The following is a 26,459-nucleotide window of genomic DNA, read 5'->3' as shown; positions in this document are numbered from 1 at the left end:
TTTAAGTGTCATAGTAAGGCCCCTTTTCACACGGGCGAAAAATCCACACGGGTGCAATGCGCGAGGTGAACGCATAGTACCGGCACTGAATCCAGACACATTCACTTCAATAAGGCTGTGCAGATGAGCAGTGATTTTCACCAATCACTTGTGCGTTGCGTGAAAATCGCAGCATGTTCTATATTCTGCGTTTTTCACACAATGCAGGCCCCATAGAAATGAATGGGTCTGCGTGAAAATCGCAAGCAAGTGCGGATACAGTGCGAATACAGTGCGATTTTCACGCATGGTTGCTAGGAGATGATAGGGATGAAAGCAACCCCAGACCCGATTAAAGTGTATTCCCTGTATTATTTTTCCTTATAACATGGTTAAAAGTGAAGATAATAGCATTCTTAATACAGAATGTACTAAAATGTGGCTTGAGGGGTTAAAAAAAATTATTTACTCACCTCATCCACTTGATCACGCAGCCGGCATCATCTTCTTTCAGGACCTGCAAAGGGACCTTTGATGACGCAATCGCGCTCACCGCGTAACGTCAGCGTAGGTCCTGCTGAATGAAGATAGAAGATTTCTATCTTCATTCAGCAGGGCATGCGCTGACGTCACCTCGCTCATCACGTGGTGAGCGCAATTACGTCAAAGATCCTGCAGGAAGAAGAAAGAAGACTATGCCGGCTATGCTATTTTCCTTTATAACCATGTTATAAGGGAAAATAATACAATCGACAGAGCAACTAACGCAAACCCGAACTTCGGTGAAGAAGTCCGGGTTCGGGTACCACATTCAGTTTTTTGTCTCACAGCCGTGCAAAACGCATCGCACTGGAAAAAAAAATGAACATCAGAACGCAATCGCAGTCAAAACTGACTGAAATTGCTTGCCTGCAATGAACACGCAACGCATCCGGAGCAAATCCAGAACGCCCATGTGAAAGAGGCCTAAAGGGTCGGAATATTTATGTCCAGGTGAAGTTTTAGTTTTTTCCCTTTGCATAAATTTGCAGTATGGGGTATTGAGTGCAGAATGACTGGAAAACAGGTTTTTATTTGATATTAGCACAAGATCACAAGTTTTGGTGAAAAATGTCATGTTCATGAAGCATCACTGACTGTAAAAGCTGATCAGCAAAATGTCTCCAGTGAGTCAACATCAACTCCATGCCCTAACCAGACTAGTGCCACTGTCATATTGGCGCAGAGACTTTATTCCGCAGCCGGGCCGCGGGGGTGCACCTCCCAGCAGCAGCCGAGCCGCACCTCCCAGCAGCAGCCGAGCCGCGGGGGTGCACCTCCCAGCAGCAGCCGAGCCGCGGGGGTGCACCTCCCAGCAGCAGCCGAGCCGCGGGGGTGCACCTCCCAGCAGCAGCCGAGCCGCGGGGGTGCACCTCCCAGCAGCAGCCGAGCCGCGGGGGTGCACCTCCCAGCAGCAGCCGAGCCGCGGGGGTGCACCTCCCAGCAGCAGCCGAGCCGGGGCACCTCCCAGCAGCCCCGGGGGTGCACCTCCCAGCAGCAGCCGAGCCGCGGGGGTGCACCTCCCAGCAGCAGCCGAGCCGCGGGGGTGCACCTCCCAGCAGCAGCCGAGCCGCGGGGGTGCACCTCCCAGCAGCAGCCGAGCCGCGGGGGTGCACCTCCCAGCAGCAGCCGAGCCGCGGGGGTGCACCTCCCAGCAGCAGCCGAGCCGCGGGGGTGCACCTCCCAGCAGCAGCCGAGCCGCGGGGGTGCACCTCCCAGCAGCAGCCGAGCCGCGGGGGTGCACCTCCCAGCAGCAGCCGAGCCGCGGGGGTGCACCTCCCAGCAGCAGCCGGGCCGCGGGGGTGCACCTCCCAGCAGCAGCCGGGCCGCGGGGGTGCACCTCCCAGCAGCAGCCGGGCCGCGGGGGTGCACCTCCCAGCAGCAGCCGGGCCGCGGGGGTGCACCTCCCAGCAGCAGCCGGGCCGCGGGGGTGCACCTCCCAGCAGCAGCCGGGCCGCGGGGGTGCACCTCCCAGCAGCAGCCGAGCCGCGGGGGTGCACCTCCCAGCAGCAGCCGAGCCGCGGGGGTGCACCTCCCAGCAGCAGCCGAGCCGCGGGGGTGCACCTCCCAGCAGCAGCCGAGCCGCGGGGGTGCACCTCCCAGCAGCAGCCGAGCCGCGGGGGTGCACCTCCCAGCAGCAGCCAGGCTCAGCCTGTTATTGTTGTGCTCAGGCCTGAACCACAGCTGAGGGGCGGGACCGCGGCCTTCTCGCACACGAGGCCTACACAAAGGAAACCGAGCGCCGGGATATGGCGCTCTCCCCGGTCACTTATAGAGCCCTGCCCACACACGGAAACCAGCCCGCAGCACGGCTCACACACACCCTCCCGGAAAGCAGAGCACTCAGCGCCATTGTCGCCCTGACATATAAGGCAGGCGCTAACGGAACAGAGGTGGCCGGTACCTGGTTAAACTCCTCTCCCACGTCCGCATAAATGTCTATGTGATCCACTCCGTCCGCCATCTTCTTCCGCAACTCGCCGTGCCAGCCAGTCACCGGGCGCCGCGAGCCTGGCGACTGTACGGGGAAGGAGCGCAAAGCGGGAAAGCGTGCGTCACTTCCGCCCCATGACAGGATGCGCGTAGTTCCCAAAGGAGGAGGTCGGAGGACGCGTGTTTGAATTTAGAAATCTTTATTACACAGAGTCTAAACAAACAAGTTTGTTTTGTACTCCATTAGGATACACTGAGTGTGCTGGTCATTGTTCACACATGGCAATGCATATTTATTACAGGTTTTCATTGGCAGAATCCTTAGCAAATTCCTCACAGTTCAGCAGGCTATAGCTATTTAGATTAAGGATTCATGCACACGACCATATCTGCATTTAGGTCCACAAATCATGGATCCATACTTTCCGTGTGCATTCAGTGTTCTTCTCAAGCCCGTCAACAGAAAGGATTCTCTCACCGCAAAATGGACAACAGTAAGACCTGCTCTATAGTGGCTCATGCAGTTTGCAATGCACAAGCACCAACCGTAAGGCCGCCATATGCAGAGGCAGGACCCATTCACTCCGCGATCCGCATTGGACGGTCTGCACCGCAAAAAAGTAACGTGTGCACTATTTTTTTTGCGGTGCAGACCGTTGACGGGCTTGAGAACGGAAAGAAACCCCACAAAAGCACTCCGTAGTGCTTCTGTGAGGTTCTGCTCTTCCTCTCCTCACCACACCTTCTGGATTGTGGACCCATTGAAGTGAATTGGTCTGCATCTGTGTTGCGGGGTGCACACGGCTGGTGCCCGCATATTGCAGACCTGCTGTTTGTGTCCCGCAATACAGGCACAGCCGGACAACGGCCGTGTGCATGAGGCCTATTTTGAAGAATGGCCACACAGATGCCTGCATGGCTACATAGAAATGGATGGGTCAGTACTCTATCCACAAAGAATACGGATAGCAGATGGGTTGTCTCACTTCAGCAAATGGCATTTATCATGTAGAGAAAGTTAATACACGGCACTTACTAATGTACTATGATTGTCCATATAGCTTCGTTTGCTGGCTGGATTCATTTTTCCATCACATTATAAACTTCTAGTTTCCAGGGGTTACGACCATCCTGTAATCTATCTTTGGTGGCCATGCTTGCGCACTATAGGAAAACGTGCCGGCCTATGTGAGCCCCCACAGTCCATTAGGTCAAAGAGCTTAAAGGAAACCTGTCACCGGGATTTTGGGTATAGAGCTGAACACATGGGTTGCTAGATCGCCGCTAGCACATCCGCAATACCCAGTCCCCATAGCTCTGTGTGCTTTTATTGTGTAAAAAAAAAAACATTTGATACATATGCAAATTAACCTGAGATGAGTCCTGTATGTGAGATGAGTCAGGGACAGGACTCATCTCAGGTTAATTTGCATATGTATCAAATCGGTTTTTTTTACACAATAAAAGCACACAGAGCTATGGGGACTGGGTATTGCAGATGTGCTAGCTGCCATCTAGCCACCCATGTCCTCAGCTCTATACACAAAATCCCAGTGACAGGTTCCCTTTAACACTTTTTCCTATAGTACCAAAAGAGAAAAAGGCCAGCACAAATAACAATGAATACAAACTTTATTATAGTTTCAGCAAGAGACAGAAAATCCACTAAAATACAATAAGAGACAATGCAATGGTGGATGGAGAACATACAGGATAAAACAATGGAAACACCACTAGGCAATCAACATATTAATACTGGCAAGATGATGGGAGTACAGCATAGTATATAAATAACCGAAATAGGTATATAGTATATAGATCTAGCTAGGGCCGTCAGAACAGTATTAAAATCAGATACAATATATGAATGTATAAAGTGCAGTGTGCAAAGTACATGAATAATATATACTGAACTGTTACTGAAGAGCCATAGAATAAATACCTGAGTGGTGAACCAGAGAGCCCCGATGCACGTTTCGCGTAAGCTTCCTCGGAGGGGGTGTATGTAGGTCAAGCTAATAGGGTATCTTTTATAGACAGATGATTAATTAAAACTATGGGCAGCTGGAGAGAGACATGTGTGTCCATACATAGAAGGGAGGCCCATGCGCTCCACCGTGGAACGCACCGCGTCACTTGCAGTCATCGGAAGGAAGGCATAGCGTCGTGAAACGCAATGCGTCACTTCCGGTTCATGAGGAAAGGAGAAGGGAGGAATAACTACATGGGCGCATAGGTGTATAGAATGTATTATTTAACTGCGATGGTACCATTATGCATGCCAACATCATAATAAGATTATATGCAAATGTAGAATAATAGGATCGGACATACTGGAAATGCCTACCACAGGCCTGGAACGCAAAATCGATCACATGACCATGTGGAACGCATATATCCGGACGCCGAAGGGAATACAGTGCTGTGAATAAAACAGTGAAACGGAAACACAGAGTTATAAAAAATAATAAAAAATCCATGAGTGATGTGCATAATAAATTATGTATATACGTATAGGTGTATAGAAGCCATGGAAAAAGACCACAATTTAGATGAATATATAGATGTAGCACTGCACGCTACTTGCGCTAAAGGACCAGTGATTAAAGCGATAGTGCAACACCTCGGACCCGCGTGTGCACCAGCGCCGACACAAAGAATGTAAGAGAGGTGCAAGTGTATAGGGGTAAATAAAATGACAAAGTGTACGTAAATGACAGTGAAAAATCCATATCAATAGAACACACACAGATCCACTGTCTGCAATAAGTGAAGATACTGATAAGTTATCACCAAAAACATAAAATGACAATACATATAAAATAGTAGTTATCTAGATATTGGAAAGTGCAAAGGCAAGTATGGTCCACGACCCCTGTATATAGTTTCCTCTGTGAGGTCTTCTCCAGAAGGAGGGGGGGGGGGGTATGTATCAGGTTGAGAATCGATCGCATATATGGCGGCCACACCTAAATAGCTGACAGAAAGAGACATAATTAAGAACCAAGAATCACAGAGATAAGACACAAGAATACAGGCATACGGATGACAGCCTGCAACGTGGTCATACCTACAGATTAGTAAAACCTAAAAGCAACCATGTGTGGATGTTTTACCGGACGTACACCCACACATGTGAATAAAGACACATATGTAGACAATTCATAGAGGAACACAAAAACGGATAAAATAGGAATCAGGAATACTTCCGCCACGGTCAGTCTATACGTAAGATGGAACAATTATAGAAAGGGGCGAAGCTAAGGCCCTCGTTCAGACCATGGGGGGTGACCGCGTCGAGCTGCAAAATCCATTTAGCCTCACGTTGGGCTAGTATACGTTTCCAATTCCCACCCCTACTACCTACGAAGACCCTATCTATACCTCTTACCTTCAACAGAGAACCGTCACAAGCGCGGTGAGTCTTGAAATGACGTGGAATTGTCTTGAGACAGGTGTCGTCCCCCTCAGTCGCAGCAGACTGTATCCCCAGAACATGTTCTCTGGTCCGGCGCTTCAGTTCACGTGAGGTAAGACCCACATATTGAAGACCGCATGGACAGGTCGCAGCATAGACCACCCAAATGGTGTTGCAGGTGATCTTATGGCCTGTGGAATCTGTAAAAGAGGTTGTGGTTAGAATGTTGGCACACGCAACACAGTTGCCACATGGACGACAGCGCTATTTGGGGCCCTTGGAACCAAATAATCTGGGAGGGGTGGTCCCCTGATAGTGGCTATGGACCAGAGCATCCCGGATGTTGCTATCTTGTCGGAAGGGAAGGTCTGGGGGGTAGATTTCAAGATCGGGTCCATATTTAAAATGTTCCAGTGTTTCCTCAATGATTTCACCACAGCACTATGTCCTGAATTAAAGGTGGTAATAAAACGTACCATGCTGCTTTGGGAATTCTTTGTCCCCTTCGGCCGTTGTTGAAGAAGGTCATCCCTGCCAGATTGCCTAGCTCTGAAGTAGCCTTTCTTCAGTGAGGATTCAGTGTAGCCCCTCTCCCTAAATCTTTTGGTCAGTTCCTGCGCTCGCTTTTCAAAGAGATCGTCATTGGAGCAGATTCGCCTGAGTCGCAAATATTGACCCGTAGGGATACCTTCAATAACTTTTCTTGGGTGGGAAGATCCAGCATGTAAAAGACTATTAACAGAGGTAGGTTTCCGATGGAGATCAGTATAAATGTAGCCGTCCTGGTCAACTTGTAGAAGCACGTCCAGGAAGTCCATATCACTTCGACCAGATTTGTATGTAAGGTGAATGTTGAGATACAGACGTGGACAAAATTGTTGGTACCCTTTGGTCAATGAAAGAAAAAGTCACAATGGTCACAGAAATAACTTTAATCTGACAAAAGTAATAATAAATTAAAATTCTATAAATGTTAACCAATGAAAGTCAGACATTGTTTTTCAACCATGCTTCAACAGAATTATGTAAAAAAATAAACTCATGAAACAGGCATGGACAAAAATGATGGTACCCCTAACTTAATATTTTGTTGCGCAACCTTTTGAGGCAATCACTGCAATCAAACGCTTCCTGTAACTGTCAATGAGACATCTGCACCTCTCAGCAGGTATTTTGGCCCACTCCTCATGAGCAAACTGCTCCAGTTGTGTCCGGTTTGAAGGGTGCCTTTTCCAGACTGCATGTTTCAGCTCCTTCCAAAGATGCTCAATAGGATTGAGGTCAGGGCTCATAGAAGGCCACTTTAGAATAGTCCAATTTTTTCCTCTTAGCCATTCTTGGGTGTTTTTAGCGGTGTGTTTTGGGTCATTGTCCTGTTGCAAGACCCATGACCTGCGACTGAGACCAAGCTTTCTGACACTGGCTAGTACATTTCTCTCTAGAATTCCTTGATAGTCTTGAGATTTCATTGTACCCTGCACAGATTCAAGACACCCTGTGCCAGACGCAGCAAAGCAGCCCCAGAACATAACAGAGCCTCCTCCATGTTTCACAGTAGGGACAGTGTTCTTTTCTTGATATGCTTCATTTTTTCGTCTGTGAACATACAGCTGATGTGCCTTGGCAAAAACTTCGATTTTTGTCTCATCTGTCCACAGGACATTCTCCCAGAAGCTTTGTGGCTTGTCAACATGTAGTTTGGCATATTCCAGTCTTGCTTTTTTATGATTCGTTTTCAACAATGGTGTCCTCCTTGGTCGTCTCCCATGTAGTCCACTTTGGCTCAAACAACGACGGATGGTGCGATCTGACACTGATGTTCCTTGAGCATGAAGTTCACCTTGAATCTCTTTAGAAGTCTTTCTAGGCTCTTTTGTTACCATTCGGATTATCCGTCTCTTAGATTTGTCATCAATTTTCCTCCTGCGGCCACGTCCAGGGAGGTTGGCTACAGTCCCATGGATCTTAAACTTATGAATAATATGTGCAACTGTACTCACAGGAACATCTAGTTGCTTGGAGATGGTCTTATAGCCTTTACCTTTAACATGCTTGTCTATAATTTTCTTTCTGATCTCTTGAGACAGCTCTTTCCTTTGCTTCCTCTGGTCCATGTCGAGTGTGGTACACACCATATCACCAAACAACACAGTGATTACCTGGAGCCATATATATAGGCCCAATGGCTGATTACAAGGTTGTAGACACCTGTGATGCTAATTAGTGGACACACCTTGAATTAACATGTCCCTTTGGTCACATTATGTTCTGTGTTTTCTAGGGGTACCATCATTTTTGTCCATGCCTGTTTCATGAGTTTATTTTTTTACATAATTCTGTTGAAGCATGGTTGAAAAACAATGTCTGACTTTCATTGGTTAACATTTATAGAATTTTAATTTATTATTACTTTTGTCAGATTAAAGTTATTTCTGTGACCATTGTGACTTTTTCTTTCATTGACCAAAGGGTACCAACAATTTTGTCCACGTCTGTAATTCTTATTCAAGTTCGTCATAAAGGAATCCAATTCCCCAGTTATGCCCTGCCAGATCATAAACACATCGTCGATGTAACGATTCCACACGTGCACCCTATCAATGGAAGGGACAGGGTCAGTGAGGAAGAGACCCCTCTCCCACAGCCCCAGGAAAAGGTTGGCATAGGACGGCGCACAGGCCGCCCCCATGGCCGTTCCCTGGAGCTGTAGGTAGAAGGATCCCTTGAACATAAAAAAATTGTGACTAAGGGCAAAATCTAAGATCTGCAAAATAAAGGAGGCATAGTCACCTTCAACATCTGACATTGCCAAGAACTGCGCCACTGCTGTCATCCCATCCTTGTGACAAATGGAGGTATATAGTGATTCCACATCACAGGTCATGATTAACATGTTCTCCAACTGTATGCCATTTAGTTTACGCAGAATGTCACCAGTATCTTTAAGATAGGAGGGAAGACTCTCAACCAAAGGTCGTAAGACATGGTCAACCAATCTACATATGGGTTCACACATATTATTATTACCTGCCATGATGGGACGGCCTGGTGGAGTTGACAGCTGCTTGTGCACTTTGGGTAACAGATAGAATGTGGGTATCGTGGGGTAAGTCACAAGTAGACAATTCAATTCCTTTTGACTGATAATGCCCCGGTCATGAGCAGAGCGCAGTATCTTCCCTAGAGCATCCTGAAAGGAGTTGAGAGGGTGAAAGGTCAGTTATATAGTTTATAGCACGTGGTGTTCTTTAACTGGCGAAAGACCTTCTTCTCATATAATGTGGCTGGCTCAATTGCTTAATCGCCAAACGTAAATTGCCATTCATATTTCCATGGCAAAACCTAGTTGAGGTCTTGCTCAGGTCATCGGTTACCAATTTGACAAAAATTTCTATGTTGGGGAACATAGACTCACCACGCTTGTGACGGTTCTCTGTTGAAGGTAAGAGGTATAGATAGGGTCTTCGTAGGTAGTAGGGGTGGGAATTGGAAACGTATACTAGCCCAACGCGAGGCTAAATGGATTTTCCAGCTCTACACGGTCACCCCCCCCCATGGTCTGAACGAGGGCCTTAGCTTCGCCCCTTTCTATAATTGTTCCATCTTACGTATAGACTGACCGTGGCGGAAGTATTCCTGATTCCTATTTTATCCGTTTTTGTGTTCCTCTATGAATTGTCTACATATGTGTGTTTATTCACATGTGTGGGTGTACGTCCGGTAAAATATCCACACATGGTTGCTTTTAGGTTTTACTAATCTGTAGGTATGACCACGTTGCAGGCTGTCATCCGTATGCCTGTATTCTTGTGTCTTATCTCTGTGATTCTTGGTTCTTAATTATGTCTCTTTCTGTCAGCTATTTAGGTGTGGCCGCCGTGTATGCGATCGATTCTCTACCTGATACATTCCCCCCCTCCTTCTGGAGAAGACCTCACGGAGGAAACTATATACAGGGGTCGTGGACCATACTTGCCTTTGCATTTGCACTTTCCAATATCTAGATAACTACTATTTTATATGTATTGTCATTTTATGTTTTTGGTGATACCTTATCAGTATCTTCACTTATTGCAGACAGTGGATCTGTGTGTGTTCTATTGATATGGATTTTTCACTGTCATTTACGTACACTTTGTCATTTTATTTACCCCTATACACTTGCACCTCTCTTACATTCTTTGTGTCGGCGCTGGTGCACACGCGGGTCCGAGGTGTTGCACTATCGCTTTAATCACTGGTCCTTTAGCGCAAGTAGCGTGCAGTGCTACATCTATATATTCATCTAAATTGTGGTCTTTTTCCATTTTTCCACGGCTTCTATACACCTATACGTATATACAGAATTTATTATCCACATCACTGATGGATTTTTTATTTTTTATAACTCTGTGTTTCCGTTTCACTGTATTCCCTTCGGCGTCCGGATATATGCGTTCCACATGGTCATGTGATCGATTTTGTGTACCAGGCCTGTGGTAGGCATTTCCGGTATGTCCGATCCTATTATTCTACATTTGATGTTAGCATGCATAGTGGTACCATCGCAGTTAAATAATACATACTATACACCTATACGCCCATGTAGTTATTCCTCCCTTCTCCTTTCCTCATGAACCGGAAGTGACGCATTGCGTTTCACGACGCTATGCCTTCCTTCCGATGACCGGAAGTGACGCGGTGGAGCTCACTCGCCTCCCTTCTATGTGTGGCCACACATGTCTCTCTCCAGCTGCCCATAGTTTGAATTAATTATCCGTCTATAAAAGATACCCTATTAGCTTGACCTACACACCCCCGAGGAAGCTTACGCGAAACGTGTGCATCGGGGCTCTCTGGTTCACCACTCAGGTATTTATTCTATGGCTCTTCAGTAACAGTTCAGTATATATTATTCATGTACTTTGCACTTTGAACTTTATACATTCATGTATTGTATCTGATTTTAATACTGTTCTGATGGCCCTGGCACGATCTATATACTATATACCTATTTCGGTTATTTATATACTATGCTGTACTCCCATCATCTTGCCAGTATTGATATGTTGATTGCCTAGTGGTATTTCCATTGTTTTATCCTGTATGTTCTCCATCCACCATTGCATTGTCTCTTATTGTATTTTATTGGATTTTCTGTCTCTTGCTGAGACTATAATAAAGTTTGTATTCATTGTTATTTGTGCTGGCCTTTTTCTCTTTTGGTGCTATATTTTGCGTGCAGGCTCAGCACGGGTACTCACGGTTGTGAGTCATTTATTATTGGTGTATATATATACTTTTTCCTATAGTGTGCAAGCATGGCCACCTGTGATGCATTGCAGGGTGGTCATAATCCCTGGATCTGAGCAGTGTATAATGTTATGGAAAAACGAAAAAAGCCAGCAAAGGAATCAATATGGACAATCTCAATACATTAGTAAGTGCCTTGTAGTAACTTTCTCTACATGATAAATATCACTTGATGAAGTGACACATCCCCCTTAACATAATTGTGACGCACACCTTCTATATCATGGATCAGCAGCTGTCAGCACTCCAGCTGCTGTGAAACTACAACTCCCAGCATGCAAACATGCTTGACTATTCTAACTCCCAATGAAGTATTCTGGGAGTTGTAGTTTCTGAACAGCTGGAGGTTGCTGATGCTTTTTCTATATGCTGGGTGCCAAGCGAAGGATTCTCCAATATACTGTCAGAGGATTTTCACTGACCACTGATAGGAGATGGTCTTGAAATTAATTTTCAGCAGTGCCCATGGAATATGGATGACACATGGACCAAACACAAATACTCACAGACATCTTCACGGATTAACCACTGACCATCTTGTTGGCAATGTCATCACAGTCTTGGACATGTGAATGAGGTCTAACATAATAAAGAAATCGCTGCTTATTGCTTATGTATGATGCAAAAGTTAACCACTTCCATAATTAACATTTGAGTTGGTAAAATCGGGGCATATAAGCCCTGCCCTGGGAACACCCACATGTGGGCTGTGTTTGTGTTAACCCCATTTCCGACACAGGCCAGCAGTTTTGTTTTTTACTATGTGGTAAAACTCACCCATGCACTTCAGTCTCTGGGTCAGTACGATTACAACAATACCACATTTATATAATTTTTCTTGTGTTTTAACCCCTTAAGGACACAGCCCTATTTCACCTTAAGGACCAGGCCATTTTTTGCAAATCTGACCACTGTCACTTTAAGTGCTGATAACTTTAAAACGCTTTGACTTACCCAGGCTGTTCTGAGATTGTTTTTTCGTCGCATATTGTACTTCATGACACTGCTAAAATTGGGTCAAAAAAGTTAATTTTTTTGCATAAAAAAATACCATATTTACCAAAAATTTTGAAAAATTTGCAAATTTCAAAGTTTCAGTTTCTCTACTTCTGCAATACATAGTAATACCCCCAAAAATTGTGATGACTTTACATTCCCCATATGTCTACTTCATGTTTGTAGCATTTTGGGAATGATATTTTATTTTTTGGGGATGTTACAAGGCTTAGAAGTTTAGAAGCAAATTTTGAAATTTTCGGAAATCTTCAAAATCCCACTTTTTATGGACCAGTTCAGGTTTGAAGTCACTTTGTGAGGCTTACATAATAGAAACCACCCAAAAATGACCCCATTCTAGAAACTACACCCCTCAAGGTATTCAAAACTGTTTTTACAAACTTTGTTAACCCTTTAGGTCTTCCACAACACTTCATGGCAAATGGACATACATTTTTAGAATTTAGATTTTTTGGAAAATTTTCCAATATAATCAATTTTTTCCTGGAAAAAAACAAGGGTTAACTGCCAAACAAAACTCAAAATGGGTTGCCCTGATTCTGTAGTTTGCAGAAACACCCCATATGTGGTCGTAAACTACTGTTTGGCCGAACGGGAGGACATAGAAGGAGGGGAACACCATATGGGTTTTGGAAGGCAGATTTGGCAGGACTGGTTTTGTTTATACCATGTCCCATTTGAAGCCCCCTGTTGCACCCCTAGAATAGAAATTTCAAAAAAGTGACTCCATCTAAGAAAGTACACCCCTCAAGGTATTCAAAACTGGGTTTACAAACTTTGTTAACCCTTTAGGTGTTCCACAAGAGTTATTGGCAGATGGAGAAACAATTTAGAAATTTCTATTTTTTGGAAAATTTTCCAATATAATCAATTTTTTCCAGGAGTAAAACAAGGGTTAACTGCCAAACAAAACTCAAAATGGGTTGCCCTGATTCTGTAGTTTGCAAAAACACCCCATATGTGGTCGTAAACTACTGTTTGGCCGAACGGGAGGACATAGAAGGAGGGGAACACCATATGGGTTTTGGAAGGCAGATTTGGCAGGACTGGTTTTGTTTATACCATGTCCCATTTGAAGCCCCCTGTTGCACCCCTAGAATAGAAATTTCAAAAAAGTGACTCCATCTAAGAAAGTACACCCCTCAAGGTATTCAAAACTGGGTTTACAAACTTTGTTAACCCTTTAGGTGTTCCACAAGAGTTATTGGCAGATGGAGAAACAATTTAGAAATTTCTATTTTTTGGAAAATTTTCCAATATAATCAATTTTTTCCAGGAGTAAAACAAAGGTTAACTGCCAAACAAAACTCAAAATGGGTTGCCCTGATTCTGTAGTTTGCAAAAACACCCCATATGTGGTCGTAAACTACTGTTTGGCCGAACGGGAGGACATAGAAGGAGGGGAACACCATATGGGTTTTGGAAGGCAGATTTGGCAGGACTGGTTTTGTTTATACCATGTCCCATTTGAAGCCCCCTGTTGCACCCCTAGAATAGAAATTTCAAAAAAGTGACTCCATCTAAGAAAGTACACCCCTCAAGGTATTCAAAACTGGGTTTACAAACTTTGTTAACCCTTTAGGTGTTCCACAAGAGTTATTGGCAGATGGAGAAACAATTTAGAAATTTCTATTTTTTGGAAAATTTTCCAATATAATAAATTTTTTCCAGGAGTAAAACAAGGGTTAACTGCCAAACAAAACTCAAAATGGGTTGCCCTGATTCTGTAGTTTGCAAAAACACCCCATATGTGGTCGTAAACTACTGTTTGGCCGAACGGGAGGACATAGAAGGAGGGGAACACCATATGGGTTTTGGAAGGCAGATTTTGCAGGACTGGTTTTGTTTATACCATGTCCCATTTGAAGCCCCCTGTTGTACCCCTAGAATAAAAATTTCAAAAAAAGTGACTCCATCTAAGAAAGTACACCCCTCAAGGTATTCAAAACTGGGTTTACAAACTTTGTTAACCCTTTAGGTGTTCCACAAGAGTTAATGGCAGATGGAGAAACAATTTAGAAATTTCTATTTTTTGGAAAATTTTCCATTTTAACCCATTTTTTCCAGCAATAAAGTAAGGGTTAACAGCCAAACAAAACTCAATATGGGTTGCCCTGATTCTGTAGTTTGCAAAAACACCCCATATGTGGTCGTAAACTACTGTTTGGCCAAACGGGAGCACGTAGAAAGAGGGGAACGCCATATGGGTTTTGGAAGGCAGATTTTGCAGGACTGGTTTTGTTTATACCATGTCCCATTTGAAGCCCCCTGTTGCACCCCTAGAATAGAAATTTCAAAAAAGTGACTCCATCTAAGAAAGTACACCCCTCAAGGTATTCAAAACTGGGTTTACAAACTTTGTTAACCCTTTAGGTGTTCCACAAGAGTTAATGGCAGATGGAGAAACAATTTAGAAATTTCTATTTTTTGGAAAATTTTCCATTTTAACCCTTACTTTATTACTGAAAAAAATGGGTTAACAGCCAAACAAAACTCAAAATGGGTTGCCCTGATTCTGTAGTTTGCAGAAACACCCCAAATGTGGTCGTAAACTACTATTTGGCTAAACGGCAGGACATAGAAGAAGGGGAACGCCATACGGTTTTTGGAAGGCAGATTTTGCTGGACTGGTTTATTTACACCATGTACCCTTTCAAGCCCCCTGATGCACCCCTAGAGTAGAAACTCCATAAAAGTGACCCCATCTAGGAAACTACGGGATAAGGTGGTTGTTGATTTGGTACTATTTTAGGGGTAAATATGATTTTTGGTTGCTCTATATTACACTTTTTTGAGGCAAGGTAACAAAAAAATTAAATTCTAAAATTTTTCTACATTTGCTATTTAGTTTTGTGGAACACCTAAAGGGTTAACAAAGTTTATAAAGTAACTTTTGAATACCTTGAGGGGTGTAGTTTCTTAGATGGGGTCACTTTTTTGGAGTTTCTAGTCTAGGCTACATCAGGGGGGGCTTCTAATGGGACGTGGTGTCAAAAAAAAAAACTGTCCATCAAAATCTGCCTTCCAGAAACCATATGGAGTTCCCTTCGTTCTATGCCCTGCCGTGCGGCTATATAGCCATTTACGACCACATATGGGGTGTTTCTGCAAACTACAGAATCAGGGCCATAAATATTGAGGTTTTTTTGGCTGTTAACCCTTGCTTTATTACTGGAAAAAAAGGATTCAAATGGAAATTTTGCCCAAAAATGGGTGTTTTGGCACCGTTTTTATTTTATATTTTTAACACCGTTCATCCGAGGGGTTTGGTCAAATGTTATTTTTATAGCGACGACTTTTACGCACGCGACGATGCCCAATATGTATGGCTCTCAGACTTTGGAGACACTAAGCAGGCATCCTAAAACTGCGGCCCTCCAGATGTTGTAAAACTACAATTCCCACCATGCCCTGCTGATGGCTGTAGGTTGTCTGGGCATGCTGGGAGTTATAGTTTTACAACATCTGGAGGGCCGCAGTTTGAGGATGCCTGCACTAAAACTAATATTTTTTTGGGGAAAAAAAATTGTTTCTGTGTCTCCAAAGTCTGAGAGCCATAGTGTTTTATGTTCTCTAGGGGACTGTTGGAGATTATAAAAATTTAGTACTCCATGGAAGTGTGATACTCCCTGAAGCAATCGATAATGCAGAGGCCCGGATGATCGGGGCAAGTGTCACACTGAGTAGTGGTGTCCTTCCGTATCCCCCTCTTGTGACACACTCTGCATCTTTTTTGGGTTCGTCCCTTCTTTCCAGTATGGGGGACCACACCTGGAAAGTGTTGGCCAGGGACGATCCGGGCGCCTCCAGTTCCCGAGGTACTCCGGCCTGCTCTTTCCCGGTCCGAAAAGATCAGGTCTTTGAGGACTGCCTCATAGAATTGGAGGAATGTCCCTGTGCTGCCAGCGCTTCGGGATAGTACAAAAGAGTTGTACATGGCAACCTGCACCATGTAGACCGCAACTTTTTTGTACCATGCCCGGGTTTTGCGCATGGCATTATATGGCTTGAGGACTTGATCAGAGAGATCAACTCCTCCCATATACCGATTGTAGGCGACGATACAATCGGGCTTGAGGACCGTTGCCGTGGTACCTCGCACAGAGACTGGGGTGGTGCTGTTACCGTGGATTGTGGACAGCATAAGGACATCCCTCTTGTCCTTATACCTGACCAGCAACAGGTTTCCACTGGTAAGTGCACGGGTCTCACCCCTGGGGATAGGTACCTGGAGGGGGTGGGCAGGGAGGCCGCGTTGATTTTTCCGCACGGTCCCACAAGCGAACGTGGATCTGGCGGCAAGGGACCTGAACAAGGGAATGCTGGTATAAAAGTTGTCCACGTACAAGTGGTAACCCTTATCCAGCAGTGGGTACATAAGGTCCCACACGAGTTTCCCGGTAACACCCAGAGTGGGGGGACATTCTGGTGGTTGAATCCGGGAATCTCGCCCCTCGTACACACGAAATTTGTAAGTGTACCCTGAGGTACTCTCACAAATTTTGTATAGCTTCACGCCATACCTCGCCCGCTTTGTGGGAATGTATTGGCGGAAACTGAGTCTCCCCTTGAACGCAACGAGAGACTCATCAACCGCGACCTCCCTTCCAGGTACGTAGGCCTGCTGAAATGTGGCCCCAAAGTGATCGATGACCGGCCGTATCTTGTACAGCCGGTCATAGGCAGGATCACTTCGGGGGGGACATGCTGCATTATCGGAATAATGCAGACATTTCCGGATGGCCTCAAACCGGGAGCGTGTCATGGCCGTACTGTACAGTGGGGTCTGGTATAGGACGTCCCCACTCCAGTACAGCCTGACACTGGGTTTTTGCACTAGACCCATATGCAGCACGAGGCCCCAAAATGTCCTCATCTCGGCTGCACTGACCGGCGTCCAGCCACCGGGTCTAGCCAAAAATGAGCCCGGGTTTTGAGCGACGAACTGTTGGGCGTACAGATTCGTCTGCTCCACCATCAGATTCACCAGTGGGTTACTGAAAAAAAAACTAAAAAAGTCTATTTCAGTAAACCCCACTGTGGGAATCTGGATTCCAGGATTGCCAGCGAAATCCGGAATCTCAGGCTCAAAGTCCACTGGGGGACACCAGCTAAGTTCATCGGCAGGGGGCTCCGGTGAACTTATTTGGTGGGCCGGGAAACCAGTACGAACCCCAGGGCGGCTCGTACTAGGGTGGGCCACAGGATCCCTAGCATGTGTGGCCCCTGGCTCCGCCTGGCGGCGTCTCCGCTGCCTTGGTGGCTCATCGTCATCCGATGATGATGAGGAGGATGCGGATGACAAAAGGAACGTGGGGTCATCCTCATCCTCACTGGGGCTCTCAGAGTCGGAGGCAATCTGGGCATATGCCTCCTCGGCCGAGAACACCCGGCGGGCCATGGGTGTGTGTGTGTGCGTGTGTATGTGCGTGCGTGTAAACCTTTATTCTATGTGCGTGTGTGTGGGGGCACGGGTGTTCACGTACTAAAAGTCCAGGCAAAAAAAATGGGCAAGTGTTAGAAAAAAAAAAAAAAAAAGTTCAAACTTGCTGATCAGCGGTTCAACGCTGATCAGCGGTCGGTGGGGTGGTGGGGCGGTGGGGCGGGCGATGCGCTAACAGTGGACGGACGCTAAAAAGTGCCGGCCAGTCAGCGCACGCAGAAAAAAAAAAGTGGTGGTGGGGGGGTCTGGTGGGGGGGGGGGGGGGGGGGGCTGGTGGTGAGGGGGGGGCTGGTGGTGGGGGGGATGCGGGGGGGGCAAGTGGCAGGGGGGTCTGGGGTCTGGTAGCTGAAAAAAAAAAGTTTGGAATAAATGTGATTTTTTTTTTTTTTTTTTTTTTCTAACTTTTCCCTTCTATCCCTGCCTAAAGGTGCCTCTCCCTCACTGACCCTAACCTACCTGGGTGGCGATGGGTGCAGGAGGGTGATGGATGGCGATTAGGGGGATAGAATGCTGCCGGGTGCTCGTGCAGAACAGGAAGAGGAGGGGAGAGAGGAGCGCAGGAAGTTTGAATCTCGCGCCTCTCTCCCCTGCACCAATCAGCACCCTGGACAGCGGCGTTCAGCACCAGGGCCAGCTCCGCCTCTGCAAATCCTCGGACTGCGATTGGTGGTGTAAAATTACGCCACCGATCGCAGTCTTTTTCCGGTTCATCGGGTCACAGGACACCCGAATGGACCGGAAACGCAGAAAACCGCAGGTCTGAATTGACCTGCGGTTTTCTGCGATCGTCGATGCGGGGGGGTCAAATGACCCCCCCCTGCATTGTTACAGGATGCCGGCTGAATGATTTCAGCCGGCATCCCGTTCCGATTAACCCCCGCGGCGCCGGCATCGCTATTTAAAGCCATGACGTACCGGTACGTCATGTGTCCTTAAGGACTCGGGAAACATGCCGTACCGGTACGTCATGTGTCCTTAAGGGGTTAAAGGGCTTCTGTCAGCCGATTGCACCTATGAAATTGGCTTACCTGTTACATGGGCACTTGGCAGCTGAAGGTATCTGTGTTGGTCTCATGTTCATATGTGCCCGCATTGCTGAGAAATATGAAGTTTTAATATATGCAAATGAGCCTCTAGGAGCAACGAGGGCGTTGCTGTTACTCCTAGAGTCTCTGCTCTCTTTGCAACTGCCACGCCCTCTCTGCTTTGATTGACAGTATCAGGCAGTGAAAAAGTCTTCACACCTGTCCCTGTCAATCAAAGTGCAGAGGGTGCAGCAGCTGCAGAGAAAATAGAGATTCTCTAGGTGTAATGGCAACGCCCCTGTTGCTCCTAGAGGCTCATTTGCATATTTTAAAGCATAAATTTTCTCAGCAATGTGGGCACATATGAACATGGGACCAGCACAGATGCCTTTACTACTGAAAAAAATATAAAAACTTTGAAAAAATATAATTTTTTCTTTTCCTCACCATATTTTGATCCCCCTAATTTATAAAAAATAGTTTTTCATAGTTATGTCTAAGAAGCTGTGCTAGGGCTCATTTTTTGTTTGACAATCTGTAGTTTTTATTGATACCATTTTGCTTTGTAGATGACTTTTTGGTCACTTTTTAGGGGATGTGAAATGCAGAAATGGCGAATTGCCCATTTAGATTTTTTTCTCGTTAAGCCATATGGGATACATTTTTTTATACTTTAATGATATGGGCGTTTTCAGATGTGGAGATGCATATGATGTTTATTTTTTGATTGTTTATTTTTATTTTAGTTTTGGGGAAAGGGAGTTGATTAGAATTTTTATATATATTTTTAAAAACTTTGTTTTACTTTTCTTTCTTTTTGTTAGGCTGTGAAGAGGACCCCGACATGCAATCATTAGATTCCCATTTCTGTTCAATAATGGAATTTTATCCATTACTGAATACAAAATTCAGTATATTCCAGTGCAGTGCTGACACCTGCAGGACAGCATTGGAATATACAAGGAATATCATAGACGCTTTGTACTCTGGCCTATTACTATTAAAAGGGTTATCTGGGAATTAAGAAAATAAAATTCTTAAATATTACTTTATTATAAATATACTCAAATATCTTTCATTAGTGGCTCATTTTGTCTGGGGAGCAATCATCAGAGGAAACAAAATGGCCGCCGTCCTATTCGTAATTACAAAACCTGTCCTAATCACACAGGAGGACAAGTTACTTCACAACACTGAGCTAAAGAGCTGCCTCATCCTCCTCTCTGCTCTACTCGTCAGGGATTATGATCCTGAATACAGCTGATAAGAACTTTAGCTGAATCTCTGGGGAATTTAGTTCATGAGGAGACATGAAGTACAGAGAGGACGGACAGGATAGACTGTGGTAATGGAGACTACATACAATTGCTGGTGCTCATTAGCCCCACCCCATTCTCCTCTCTGTACTTCATGTCTCCTCATGAACTCCATTCCCCAGAGATTCACCTATATTTAGGATCATAATCCCTGAAGAGCAGAGAGGAGGATGAGGCATCTCTAGCTCATTGTTAGGGCTCGTTCACACGAACGTGTGCTGCCCGTTGCCGTATTGCGGGCCACATTTGCGGATCCGCAATACACGGGCACCGTTCCGTGTGCATTCCGCATCACGAATGCGGACCCATTCACTTCAATGGGTCCGGAGATATAGAACGGAACACTACGGAAGCACTACAGAGTGCTTCCTGGGATTCCGTTCCGTGCCTCCGGAACGCAAAAAGATAGAACATGTTCTATCTTTTAGCGTAACGGAAGTGAATGGGTTCACAATCCCCATGCGGCTGGGCCACGGTAGGTGCCCGTGCATTGCGGACCGCAATTTGCGTTCCATAGCACAGGCCCTTATAAAGTAACCTGTGTGATTAGGACAGGTTCTGTGTCTACTAATAGGATGGCGGCCTTTTTATATCTCCTAATGATTGCTCCCTAGACAAAACTAGCTATTCTAACTAATGAAAGGTGTTTGGGAATATATTTACCATAAAATAACATTTAAGTATTTTCATTTTCTTAATTCCCGGAGAACCCTTTTAAGGAACGCCTTCTTCAGTCTCAGAGAATGGAAGACATTCAGGCATGGGAGGCACCCGCCTATGTTTTTTTTACTTTTCAAATATCATGGTCACATTTGACCACGGCGTCTGTAATCTCCGTTATCGCCGATCACAGACATTAGCCCAGTGTGTGTCTGCTGTGTAAAACAGCAGGCACTCGCCGGCTATGGTGCCGGGTCTGCTTTGGAACGAGCATCATCCTTATCCTCTTCAGCCACAATGATGTACCTGTACACCTTTGTGGCTGAGGAAATGTATGGAGCGGGCTACTGCGCTGAGCTCACTCTAAACATAGTAGGTGCCGGCTGTAAAATACAGCTGGCACACAGCCACAATGACCAGGATTGGCAATGACACCAAACCATAACCCCTCAGATGCCATGTTCAATAGTGATCACAGCATCTGTGGAGTTGGGGCTCACTTTGCCTTCCAATCCAATCAAACCTTCCTCACAGTAAAAACCGATGGGTTACCATGACAGCCTAGGGTCTGCTGAAAGTTCCCTGGCCTGTCATAATAAACTGCCTATAAGCTGTGCACAAAGCATGGCTCAGGAGGCAGCGTGTCAGAATCCCATTGACCATAATAGTTTTTTATTATGTTCTATGGGGCAAGCGATCAAAAGATCCAGGTTCTAGCCCCCTAAGGGGGGTAAAAGTTATTATGTATAAAAAATTATACAAATACGCTATTAAAAAAAAATTATACAAGGGGGGTAAAAGTTATTATGTATAAAAAATTATACAAATACGCTATTAAAAAAAATTTATACAAATATAAAAATTTCAAATCACCCGTATCAATTCCTGATATAAAAAAGGTGTTTGGGAGTATAATGAAAGGTGATAGACTATGTGATGAGCACAGTGACGTCACCACAGGTCTTTTGACAGGTCCTGAAGAAAGAACAGGAGACCGGCAGCTACGCGATCAATTGGAGGAGGTGAGTTAAAAATAATATATTTTTTTAACCCTCAATTGACCTTCTGCTAAGCATTCTGTATTAAAGAATGCTATTATTTTCCCTTATAACCATGTTATAGGGGAAAATAATTACATCTACACAACCTTGAACCCAAACCTGAACTTCAGTGAAGAAGTTCGGGTCTTGGTACCACATTCAGTTTTTTATCACGCGTGTGCAAAACACATTGCACCCGCGTGATAAAAACTGAACAATGGAATGCAATCGAAGTCAAAACAGACTAAAATTGCGTACCTACTCGCGCGAGTTTGCACCCGGGACGCATCCTGAGCCAAAACGTGACGCCCATGTGAACCCAGCCTAAAAGAAATAAAACAAAATAAAAACTATACAAATTGGGTACAAATGCCGTAATCATATTGACCCACAGAATAAGGATGTCTTGTAATTTTTAGCACACAGTGAACGTGATAGTATAAAAAAAAAAACTGCGGAATTGTGTTTTCTTTTTCAATTTTAACCCATAAAGGAAAATGGGGAAAAAACTCAATACAAGATATGGTAAATGAAATGGTGCCATTGCAAAAGCATCTTGTCCAGCAAAATATAAAAATAAAAAATAAGCCCTCGTATGGCTATATGAATGGAAATGTTAAAAAAATAATTAACGGTTTAGGTACACTTTTAGCCACACCTCTAAGCCCATCCAATTTCTCACCATACATGCCCACAGTGTATACTTTAGTGAAGATTCACTTTTCCTAGCACCACATTCTTCCTTCTACAATAAATAGTCCTGTTTTTGATTAAAATGTCCCACACATTGTCTTACCTTGAATAATACCCAGTGAATATATAAAAAACTGCATTATCCTTGAAGTGCTGCAGTCTACATTGACAGGTGGTAACCCTACTGGAAGCACCCACCTAAACAGAGAGTGCCACAAAACCTACTAGACATACTGTACATGCTAAATCCTGCTTAGTCTCCTTTGTGCCCTACACACTTTGACAGTGCCCGCTTTGTGTGACACAATGTAATAGTGTCCCCACATAGTGATTATGCCTTCTTTGTTCCTCAAAGTAATGATACCCCATTAGTGCCCCCATAGTGCTTCACCCAGCAGTAAGAATGCCCCCTTTGTGTCCCAACAAAGTAGTTATTCCACTCAGTGCACCCACATATTAGTTATTTTCCTTAGCTCCTTCAATATAGTAATTAGGCTCTTTATCACTTCCTCACACTAAAAATGCCTACTTCACACTATTTATGCCACCTTATTGCCCCCCATGGTAAGAATGTCCCAATTGTGCCTCTTCACAATAGTATTGCCCCCTCAGATGAGTGTTGCTCCCCTAGCCCTGTTGCCTCGATGAACGGAGCTCACCATTCCTTGGCTTATGCTTTCTCCCTCTCCGCTCAGGCGTGATGCAGTGATGTCAGTGAGAGCACAGGCCGAGGAATGGTGGCCTTCTGACAAAGCCAAACTGAAACACGCATCAAGGTGTGTTCTTGGACCCCTTGCCCCACGCTCCCTAAAACATGTCCACAGGTTGGTTATTGTCCTGACCTCAGTTTTTGTTATATTATTTGAAGTTTTTTTTCCTTTCTGTTTCTCCTGGTCCTACAGGAACTTTGCGGTGGTTAATCCTGTGAGTGGGTATGTTACTTCATCCCTTCTGTAGCATTAGGTTTGCTATGTAGATCTGATATCATTATTTCCTGATATTTTTTGTATTGGTACAGGCTTACCTACATTTGTGTTATGTAAATGTGTTTCAGTCTTTTGTGGGAGCTATGTGGGTGCTTTGGAGCCATACTCAGTACGGCGTTTGTGGACATTGTTCCATATCTAGATGTTTTGTCCCCATTTTCCATGATTTATGTCTACATACCTTATTTTTAGCTCCATAAGAAGCACTTTTTCCCCTAAATAATGGGGGGGAGGGGAAATGCCCCTGCGTCTTTTGGGGCGAATGCTGACATTTTTACATCGTAGGCTGCGATGTATGAGCGAGGGGGGAGGGACTGGGAGGAGGAGCTGGGCGCTGGCAATTGCGGCGGGGCCGGTGCAGTCACTGTACTATAGCCCTGCCCCGCCGCTCCAGTGCTGCACTATACAAATATAAAATGTCTCATTCAATTAAAAATGATTAAACATGCCCCCCCCCCCACTTTTAACATTACCGTACACCCTAACAGCTTCTGTAGAATGCAGGCAGGCCGGCCGGGTAGCAGCGTAGCTCTGTGAAGCTGTTAGGGTGTACGGTAATATTAGGAGTGAGGGGGCATGTTTAATCACTTTTAATTGAATGAGACATTTTATATTTATATACTGCAGCGGTGGGGGGGGTCTGTGGATGACAGTTTTATGGGGGACATCTGTGGATGGCACTGTTAAGGGGTGGGGGGTCTGTGGATGGCACTGGTATGGGCTGGGGGTCTGTGGATGGCACATATATAACAGTGCCATCCACAGATCCCCCATAACAGTGCGTCATCCACAGATCCCCCATAACAGTGCGTCATCCACAGATCCCCCATAACAGTGCGTCATCCACAGATCCCCCCCATAACAGTGCGTCATCCACAGATCCCCCCATAACAGTGCGTCATCCACAGATCCCCCATAACAGTGTCCTTCACAGATCCCCCCCATAAGTGTCCTTCACAGATCCCCCCCATAAGTGTCCTTCACAGATCCCCCATAATAGTGCCATCCACAGATCCCCAATAATAGTGCCATCCATAGACCACCATTAGTTCCAAACCCACCAAAAGCATACCTTTTGGTTAAAAAAAAATTTCTTTCTTATTTTGCTCCCCAAAAACCTAGGTGCGTCTTATGGGCCGGTGCATCTTATAGGGCGAAAAATACGGTATTTATTTATATATGCTGCAATAAAGAATATAATATTTTTTATATACGAGGTTCTGAGTCCTTCCTGCTTACTTTTTCCCTGTTATAGGGTTTTTGTATAGGTTGTTGTTCAATTGGAACAGGCTGTGAATATTGTTTTTTGAGGCTTATTTGCTTTTTTCTTAGTCTCCTTTGTGCCCCACACACTTTGCAAGTGTCCTCTTTGGGTGACACAATGAAATAGTGTCCCCACATAGTGATTTTGCCTGCTTTGTGCCCTAGAACAGTGATTGCGAAACTTTTATAGACTGAGTGCCCAAACTGTAACCCATAACCCACATACAGACGTGGACAAAATTGTTGGTACCCTTTGGTCAATGAAAGAAAAAGTCACAATGGTCACAGAAATAACTTTAATCTGACAAAAGTAATAATAAATTAAAATTCTATAAATGTTAACCAATGAAAGTCAGACATTGTTTTTCAACCATGCTTCAACAGAATTATGTAAAAAAATAAACTCATGAAACAGGCATGGACAAAAATGATGGTACCCCTAACTTAATATTTTGTTGCGCAACCTTTTGAGGCAATCACTGCAATCAAACGCTTCCTGTAACTGTCAATGAGACATCTGCACCTCTCAGCAGGTATTTTGGCCCACTCCTCATGAGCAAACTGCTCCAGTTGTGTCCGGTTTGAAGGGTGCCTTTTCCAGACTGCATGTTTCAGCTCCTTCCAAAGATGCTCAATAGGATTGAGGTCAGGGCTCATAGAAGGCCACTTTAGAATAGTCCAATTTTTTCCTCTTAGCCATTCTTGGGTGTTTTTAGCGGTGTGTTTTGGGTCATTGTCCTGTTGCAAGACCCATGACCTGCGACTGAGACCAAGCTTTCTGACACTGGCTAGTACATTTCTCTCTAGAATTCCTTGATAGTCTTGAGATTTCATTGTACCCTGCACAGATTCAAGACACCCTGTGCCAGACGCAGCAAAGCAGCCCCAGAACATAACAGAGCCTCCTCCATGTTTCACAGTAGGGACAGTGTTCTTTTCTTGATATGCTTCATTTTTTCGTCTGTGAACATACAGCTGATGTGCCTTGGCAAAAACTTCGATTTTTGTCTCATCTGTCCACAGGACATTCTCCCAGAAGCTTTGTGGCTTGTCAACATGTAGTTTGGCATATTCCAGTCTTGCTTTTTTATGATTCGTTTTCAACAATGGTGTCCTCCTTGGTCGTCTCCCATGTAGTCCACTTTGGCTCAAACAACGACGGATGGTGCGATCTGACACTGATGTTCCTTGAGCATGAAGTTCACCTTGAATCTCTTTAGAAGTCTTTCTAGGCTCTTTTGTTACCATTCGGATTATCCGTCTCTTAGATTTGTCATCAATTTTCCTCCTGCGGCCACGTCCAGGGAGGTTGGCTACAGTCCCATGGATCTTAAACTTATGAATAATATGTGCAACTGTACTCACAGGAACATCTAGTTGCTTGGAGATGGTCTTATAGCCTTTACCTTTAACATGCTTGTCTATAATTTTCTTTCTGATCTCTTGAGACAGCTCTTTCCTTTGCTTCCTCTGGTCCATGTCGAGTGTGGTACACACCATATCACCAAACAACACAGTGATTACCTGGAGCCATATATATAGGCCCAATGGCTGATTACAAGGTTGTAGACACCTGTGATGCTAATTAGTGGACACACCTTGAATTAACATGTCCCTTTGGTCACATTATGTTCTGTGTTTTCTAGGGGTACCATCATTTTTGTCCATGCCTGTTTCATGAGTTTATTTTTTTACATAATTCTGTTGAAGCATGGTTGAAAAACAATGTCTGACTTTCATTGGTTAACATTTATAGAATTTTAATTTATTATTACTTTTGTCAGATTAAAGTTATTTCTGTGACCATTGTGACTTTTTCTTTCATTGACCAAAGGGTACCAACAATTTTGTCCAC

The 26,459-nt window shown here is 44.8% G+C and overlaps 1 protein-coding gene across 2 annotated transcripts in view; it reads right to left on the bottom strand.

Annotated features, from left to right (window-relative positions):
• The window catches only part of CPSF6 (cleavage and polyadenylation specific factor 6), a 39,579-nt gene extending 37,002 nt beyond the window's left edge, over positions 1–2,577 (bottom strand). For both annotated transcript variants that reach the window (XM_044280448.1, XM_044280449.1), the window contains exon 1: positions 2,423–2,577. In XM_044280448.1, coding sequence (XP_044136383.1) covers positions 2,423–2,482 — 60 coding nt within the window. In that variant the 5' untranslated portion in view covers positions 2,483–2,577. The remainder of the gene's footprint in view (positions 1–2,422) is intronic.
• Positions 2,578–26,459: the final 23,882 nt, after the last annotated feature.

Source organism: Bufo gargarizans, chromosome 2 (genome assembly GCF_014858855.1).
Source record: "Bufo gargarizans isolate SCDJY-AF-19 chromosome 2, ASM1485885v1, whole genome shotgun sequence".
Taxonomy (NCBI): Eukaryota; Metazoa; Chordata; class Amphibia; order Anura; family Bufonidae; genus Bufo; species Bufo gargarizans.
This window is presented reverse-complemented; position numbering and strand designations above follow the sequence as displayed.